General features: G+C 33.8%; 1 protein-coding gene across 1 annotated transcript; it reads left to right on the top strand.

Moving 5' to 3' along the window:
* Positions 1 to 6,019: 6,019 nt before the first annotated feature.
* Positions 6,020 to 7,621, top strand: LOC132645756 (GATA transcription factor 4). The gene is made up of 2 exons (XM_060362937.1): positions 6,020 to 6,382; positions 6,871 to 7,621. Exons 1-2 carry the CDS (start codon positions 6,164 to 6,166, stop codon positions 7,447 to 7,449), a joined length of 798 nt encoding a protein of 265 aa, XP_060218920.1. The 5' UTR covers positions 6,020 to 6,163; the 3' UTR covers positions 7,450 to 7,621.
* Positions 7,622 to 8,440: the final 819 nt, after the last annotated feature.

Genomic DNA, 8,440 nt, shown 5'->3' with positions numbered 1-8,440 from the left:
TACTATATTTTTTCAGAAAGGAAATGTAGAATGCACGAATCCGCCCCTCGAGGACGGAATATTATAGAGTATCCAAAGTTACAAAATTTAATTAAAAAAGAGGATGCACATGGGGAAAGCACGTGCCGAGCATTTTGCTTAGGGATCAGCACATCCCCGCACCCCCACTTTCCCAAAAAATAAATAAATTGTTGTATCCTTTCTCTCGTGCATGTCACATGTTTCACTATTGCCTCATCCATCTATCTCCCAATATGTTACTGACACACTTGTCATGTGTCTCTCTACCCATATTGTGTATATACTCGTAACAATAGTGAAACCAGGATTTTTACTAAATTAATTCAAAAATATATAAAAGTAAATACATGAATAAGCTAAGTGAATTCAACATCTATTATATATATACATGAAAAATAATTTTAATCTTATATATATTGTATAACTTTTCGCCGAAGGAAGTTCATCCACTTACTGGCTCCGCTCGTAATAGTACTAGAAAAAAGATTTAGACGTTATAATATATATATATATATATATATCTAATTGATTTATCACTATTCATATTTGGCACATACATATAAAGTTCGACTTAGAAATATTAAATTATGTGGAATTCAAGAGCCTGTTTTAAAATTTGCCGTTGTTGGTAATTGGTATCCTTTTCGCGCACGAATGCGACATAATTCAGTAGGTTTGAAAGGCTACTAGCTCAACACAATTCTACGAACTTGACAATAAACTGCACTTTCTAGAATCTAGAATCCATAAAATCAAAATCTTGACTCAATCTCTATATACCTCTAATAATGGAAGGAGCGAGAGGGTAAGGTAATGCAAATTAATGGGCTAAAAGAAGCTTTGCCATGAATGGCAAGACAATCACAAGTTGGATGCATCATCTCTTGTCTATTCTCTTTCCCTTTTTTTCCTTTTGCTTTTGTTATTTTGTCTAGTAAGTACTAGTGGAGTAAAAAAACTCTACAAAGGAGAGACTTTTTCCCTCCCTCTGCAGGTACGAACCGTACATTTTATCTTCCCCTCAATTTCAGTACCACCTGCAGTATGCAGTTTCATTGTTTCACTTCTAATTGACCTTATAACCGTACTTTGTTTATTAGAGAAAGAGATGGGAGTAGTAAAAAGTTTAATCTCCAAATGATCATTAATTTCATTACCTCACTGTCTGGATCAACAATGTAAAACCAGCACCACCTAGCTGGTGCCAACTGTCAGGCATACTTGCTCACAAAACCGAATCAAACAGAAAATGGATTAAATAAATTGATACTATTTGTTAGGGTTTGATTTTGTTTGGTTTTAAATTTCAAAAGATTAATAATGTTTAGTTTGGTTTGGTTTTATTAAAAGCAAATTGAAGAAAAAATCGACAAATTATATACCCGGATATTAATCCTTATAACTAATTTTAAATATTTTGTATACTTTATTTAACTATTTCTATGACGGAAAGAGTAATAAATTAGTTCATTCTGGGCACTACGGAGAGTCCCATAAACTAGCAGCCGAGGCAGAATCCTCGCACTACTAGCCAAGTTTAAATTATTGTGGACTACTTATCCTAGTAAAGAAAAAAGAGAGAGAGACAGAGAAGAAAAGAAAGGTTCTTACCCTACTGCTATGCATCATGTATGCAATACCACCGAAGGTTACGTTCGAGGAGTAAGTATTTCTCCATCTTTAATTAAGGGTCTCAAATTTAATTTAAAAAATGAAATTGCATTTGATATAAAATATTTTACTCCTAAAATAAGATTTTTCGGTGCAAATCTAAATTAAATAACCCCTAAAAGATATCGAACCCTTAGATGAGAAGGAAAAAAGTCATGTATGCACTACTATATATAGTAGATGTTGAACCCCCTTAGGCTTCTTCGTATATTTACTTTTTTATATTTTGAACCCCTTCAGCGAAAATCCTAGTTCCGCCACTGTTGTCTGGATCAACAATCTAAAGCCAGAACCACCTAGCTGGTGCCACCTGTCAGGCATACTAGCTCTGTTCACAGTTTTGTTAAAAATCGAACTAAACAGAAAATGGATTAAATAAATTGATCCTACTATTTATTAGGGTTTGATTTTGTTGGGTTTTAAATTTCAAAAGATTAACACTAATATTTAATTTGATTTGGTTTTATTAAAAGCAAATTAAAGAAAAAATCGACAAATATTATACACGGATATTAATTCTTATAACTAATTTAAAATATTTTGTATACTTTATTTAACTCTTTCTATGACGGAAAGAGTAATAAATAAGTTCATTATGGCCAATACGGAGAGTCCCATAAACTCGCAGCCTAGGCAGATTCCTCTCAATACCTAGCCAAGACAACTACTTCACCTAGTAAAGAAAAAAGAGAGAAAGAAAAAAGTTCTCACCCCACTGCTATGTGTCATATATTTATCTTATAAATAAAGTAACAACTGCTTAAAAGCCACTTTAAAAGTGAGAAAAAGTCTAAAATAATTTCTTAAATTTTAATTAAAATAGCCCTTATTCTTTTAACATGAAACTCTAATAGTCCTCCGACTATACAAAATAGTACAGTTTCAGTACAAATTCTTAACATAATAGTATGATTTGTAAGGAAAGAGAGCTGGGGTGGGGGGACAGAGAGAACAAAGATGAGCACCGACAAGGGACAAATAAAAGAAGAAAATTTAGTTTCTCTCTGGATCTGATTATTATTTTTGTTCATTAGATGGAAGCAGTTTTCCACAGTCCAATTAATTGATCATGTGATATGATTAACCGAGTCACATGACCCGGGAGGCAATGCAGAGTGCGCCTTCTGCAACTGTGTCACTCTTTTCATCTTTTTCCTCTTTATTTTTATTTATTATTTCCTTGATCTTCTTTTCTTTAAATTATTCACCAAAGTTATAGGAATCAAAATTAGTAGTATAAAAAAGGAAATGATACCTATGGAACTAAACAACTGATGATAAAGGAATCCCGAGAAAAGAACCAGATTTTTTTTGAAGAGCTGGTGCAAAATCGAGCAACATACTGCTAATTAAGCTAAGGGAGTAGGCTTCTAAAATAAATGTGAGAGAAAAATGAATAAAGCTTCTTATATTATATGTATATATATGGCTTGCCATTTGATGGCATTAGCTATTACTCTGAATCTCAACAGATAGTTTTTAATTCGAGGCCCTCTAATAACACTTGTGGCCCGGCCTCGGAACTTTGGTCTTTTGATTATAGCGCAACATGTGATGTGTCGGTTAGGGACATGTCACGAGTTTCAACTTTAAAACAAATAAAAATTAAGGGTTTTATGTAGAAAAAGATAAGAGCGCGGCTGTATTATCCATCAAGTTTCAAATTGTACGTTCTCGACTGACTGACTCGAAAATTTCTTGATTATTAAAAAAACACTCAACACGTTTAGCCCAGTCATTATTGTTTTCGAGTGATTGGAATTTATGTTTCCTCCGAATAAGTTCTACGCCAGGTGTATTCGGATTAGTCAAGTTTCAATGCGGGTACCAAACATCATATGAGAAGAAAACAAAAAGGAGTGGATTGGAATTCATGTTTCCTGTTCAGCTATATGTGATCAAGAGGAGGGGGGGGGGGGGGGGAGGTCACATTTTTTTTACTTTTTTGCTAAATACCTACAAAAATTGTGAAAGTCGACAGGTAAAAGCACTATATATAGGAGGGGAAGAAAAGATACAGTGGATAAGAATTGAAGAAATAATTAATAGTGAAAGTATAGTTAGGAGAGAAGAAAGGTAATATGTAGGTCTCCCAGGAAAGTGCAGGAGGTCACTAGCACGAAGGACCACAATCTCACCCAAATTGCACATGAAAGCAACCATGCACTCATAATAATACTATTAACACACACTATATTTATTTTAGGATTCAACCTTCTCACCGACGAAGAGCGTGATGAGATGATTTAAATTCCTCTATTTTTAATTTGAAATTGCAAATTTGAGCTTTGAAAATAGAGTATATAGAGCCTGTTTGGATGGGCTTAAAAAAACCAGCTTATAAGCCGGAAACAGCTTATAAGCCAAAAAAATATAAGTTCGGTTAGTCCAATTCATTTTTTTTGCTTATAAGTTGTTTTAGCTAAGCTATGCCAAACAACTCTATTTTAAGCACAAAATGGCTTTAAGCTGGTCAGTCAAACACTCAAAAAAGCTGAAAACAGCTTATAGGCAACTTATAAGTCAATCCAAACGGGCTCATAGAACGTTTTACCCGCTTACAAGAGTCTACTTGGCATGAATGGTTAGTTGTCCCAATTAATGTCAAATATCAGATGATTAAACTAAAACAATTCGCATTTACTAATAGTAATTACAGTTTTAACTGAAAGACTAAATCATGGTAAACGGACAGCACAAAAACTATGGGTGGGCATGGTACGGTATTTGAAACTTCGGTTTGGTAATTTTGGTTTTCGGTATTTAAAAATACTATACCATTACCATACCAAATTAATTCAGTATGGTTCAGTATTTTTAAGTTCGATTTCAGTATTTTGCGGTACGGTAATTCGGTAACTATAGTTCATTCGACTACGACTTACATATATACATATAATAAAGAATTAAGACTTCGGCTATTCAAGAAACGTCTCAATTATATTATACTAACACCTTACACGTGTAAAGATATACAAAAAAAATACAAGCAATGTCCTTCATTAATCAATTACACAAAAAGGGCATTTCAATCAATTATATCACACTAACACCTTACACGTGTAAAGATATACAAAAAAAATACAAGCAATGTCCTTCATTAATCAATTACACAAAAAGGGCATTTCAATCAATTATATCACACTAACATCTTACACATGTGAAAATATTTAAAAGAAACTACAAGCAATTTCAACGTCTAAACAATTAGTTTGTACTAATACTATATATATATGTAACTATATGGAATAATTCAGTATGATATTCGGTATTTCGCTATTTTCTTTATCAATACCGAATACCGAATCAAATACCAAACTTTTCAAAAAAGCATACCAAATATCATAGTAGCGAAACCGCGGTATCAAAAAATTCGATTTCGATACGTTAATCGGTATATACCGTACCATGCCTGCCCCTAACAGAAACAAGTATGCTTCTGGTTCCATAGCTATATTGATAAGCATTTATCCCCCTAAAATGTCTTTGGTCAAAAAATACTTGGTTATATACCGTTGTTTTAAAATTCATCACTTCAATAAAAAAGCTTGTACGTTAGAAGGAAATTTCTCCATAATTTCTAAGTCATAGAATCTTGAAATTTACGTCGCGTAGAAGCTTATGTCCTTCTTTAATTAAGAAACTTCCCTTAGAGTCTGCAATGTATCATCTTAGTTAAATCCACAATACCAGAGGTTTGAGAACTATCAGTTAGAAGATAATTTCGTTCAAAGTTAAATAGAGTCCAATTAACGACTCGATTATTTTGATGGAAAGAATTGAAGACTACCGTAATCGAAAGAGATAAAGAAAGAGTTCCGTGAGTCATGTCATGTTGAAGCTTCGTTAATGGCATGCTCAAATACGAGACGACAAGCTAACAACAAAAGTATAACAGATGATAAAGAGCCTGTTTTGATGGGCTTAAAAAAAATAGCTTATAAGCCAAAAAAAAATAATAATAAGTTAGGGTAGCTTAACTTATTTTTTTGGGCTTATAAGCTACTTTTTTTAAGCTAAGTCAAACATGCTAACTTATTTTTTTGGACTTATTTTAAGCACAAAATGACTTATAAGCTGGCCAGTCAAATACTCAAAAAAATTATTTTCAGCGACTTATAAACTAAGTCAAACGGGCTCAAAATAGATAATTTAAATGTTTACGCTTATGTTCGAATTAATTAAATTAAGTAAACTAATTAATTGGCATGTAGAGGCCTAATACCACGAGAAAAACTCGTGATGTTAGTGGTCACGTTGGGTTGTCTCCCGTCTTGCCTACCTTCACTTGCACTGTACTCCTTATATCTATCTCTATTACTCACACTCCAATTCCCCCCTCACACTCTCTCTCTCTCTCCCTCTAAATTATACTACTCTGTTATTAGAGAGAGAGTGAAGAGTACCCATAAACACTACTCTTTCGTCTGTAATTTTCAGTTTAATTTCTAGCTAACTAAGCTCTAGAATAATGGATGTCTACGGAGTGTCAGCACCAGAGTTGTTTCGTATTGATGATCTTCTCGATTTCTCTAATGACGAAATGTTCTCCATTAATAACACCAACTCCACCACCACCACCGACTCTCAGCACCATCAACCTCACTCCCACAACTCCGCCGCCGCCAATTACTACGACAATTTCCTTCCTAATTCCTCCGACGACTTCACCGATAACCTCTGCGTCCCTGTAAGCATTCCAAACTCCTTAATTACAACACACTTAAACATACGTAATTAAAATTGTGTTCTTAGAGGGTTGCTCAGTTTGTAATTCACCTCCACGGTTCGAGTCCCGCAGCGTGGAAACATTATACATCCTCCAAAATGGGCCAATAAAAAACAAAAGGAAAAAGATGTGTGTTCTTATACCATGTCAATAGCTTCTATTTACTGATTAAGCATACACTTTCTATCTACTTAATTATGTGTTCAATACTGACTAGTTTACATCAATTGTTGAGAAATCACTGTTCTATTTACCAATTTTTCTGTTTTTCCATGGCAGGGTGAATTCAGTGCAGCAACTCATCTAAAAGCTTAAATTGTTATATATAATAATTTCTATTTACTAATTACTACTTAAGCCCCTTTTTTTAGATACCGTTATTTACTTAATTATGTGTTCAATAAGAACGTAGTTTACATCAACTATTGAGACCATTTTTTTCGTTGCAGAGTGATGATGTAGCTGAGTTAGAATGGCTATCAAACTTCGTAGAAGATTCATTCAGTAACTTTCCAGCTAACTCCGTTACCGGAACAATGAATCATCTCAGTTCCAATACTACGTCGTTTCACGGCAGGTCAAGAAGCAAACGTTCTCGTTCAACTTCAAACTGGACAACATCCTCACTACAAAACCCTAACCCTAACGCTCCTACAATGAAGAACAACAAGGAGAGTAGTATTTCAGTACATACCAGAGAACAAAGGTCGTCATCATCATCATCATCTTCAATGATGGATGAAGATGTGCCACGTAGATGCACACATTGCGCTTCGGAGAAGACACCGCAATGGAGAACTGGGCCTTTAGGCCCAAAAACACTATGTAACGCGTGTGGCGTTAGGTACAAATCGGGTCGGTTAGTACCCGAATACCGACCCGCTGCTAGCCCCACTTTTGTGTTAACACAGCATTCGAATTCTCACCGGAAAGTTATGGAACTCCGACGGCAGAAGGAAATGTCCGCACAAATGCCGCCACCCTCTACGGAGGAGGAGATGTACGGACGTCATTTTCGGGTGTGCTGACGTCATCAGGAGAGAAGAGACACGTGTCTTCATTTGTTGAGCTAACCGTGGACTCATTTTATGCTAATTTTTACAATCTGAAACTTTTTTCGGGGGATTTTGTTGAGAAAATAGAGTTCAGAATAATTAATCTCTTTATTCTCTTTGGTGTAATTTATGGAAATTTGAGCAACGCATTTTCATTGAAGTGTCCACCTACCAATTGGGAGGTGAGGGTGAGGGAATTATTGCTTCTCCGTCTCAAATTATTTGTCGTGTTTATTAAAATAATTATTTGAAATTATTTATCGTAGAAATTCAAGGCACAATTAATTGATTGAAATGATCTAATAACTTAGTTGGTTACCTGAACTTTCACCTTATTAGTTAGGATTTAAATCTCCTTTTAACCCTTTTCCCCGTTTCCCCTTCCCTTATTCCATGTAACAATAAAAAATAAAATAAAAAGATTTTTAAAAGGCACAATTTATTATTTTTATTTTTATTTTATTTTAACAGAATTTTATCATTAATGGAGATGAAATATATATATATATAATGGAGAGTATTCTAACTTAAATATAAATAAGAGTAAAATTAAAAAAAGAAAGGTAATTGAGAGGGATGGAATATCATGCTAATTTTAGAATATGAAACGTTCTTCTTCTTTTTTTGAATTTGTTTAGTACTCCGGAAAAAAATGTTCACTTAGCCTTTTTTTATTGGGTCAAAAAAATGTTTACTTATCAAATTAAAAAAAAATTAACCTTTTTTTTTTCAGATTTGCCCCTTAAGTGTTATATGATCAAATTTCAATACCTATTTAATTAGGGGTAGTTTAGTTAAATTACTTATTTTTATTCAGGAGTTAATATTTTTTTAAGAGATGTGCAAATGATTAAGTGAATTCTTTTTTCGGTGCGGAGAGAGTATTATTTTGGGGATTTTGTTATTAAGGAAATAGAGTTCAGAGTAATAATCTTTTTATTATTCTGTTGGTGTAATATATGGG

This window comes from Lycium barbarum, chromosome 6 (assembly GCF_019175385.1).
Source record: "Lycium barbarum isolate Lr01 chromosome 6, ASM1917538v2, whole genome shotgun sequence".
In the NCBI taxonomy this organism is placed as follows: domain Eukaryota; kingdom Viridiplantae; phylum Streptophyta; class Magnoliopsida; order Solanales; family Solanaceae; genus Lycium; species Lycium barbarum.
This window is presented reverse-complemented; position numbering and strand designations above follow the sequence as displayed.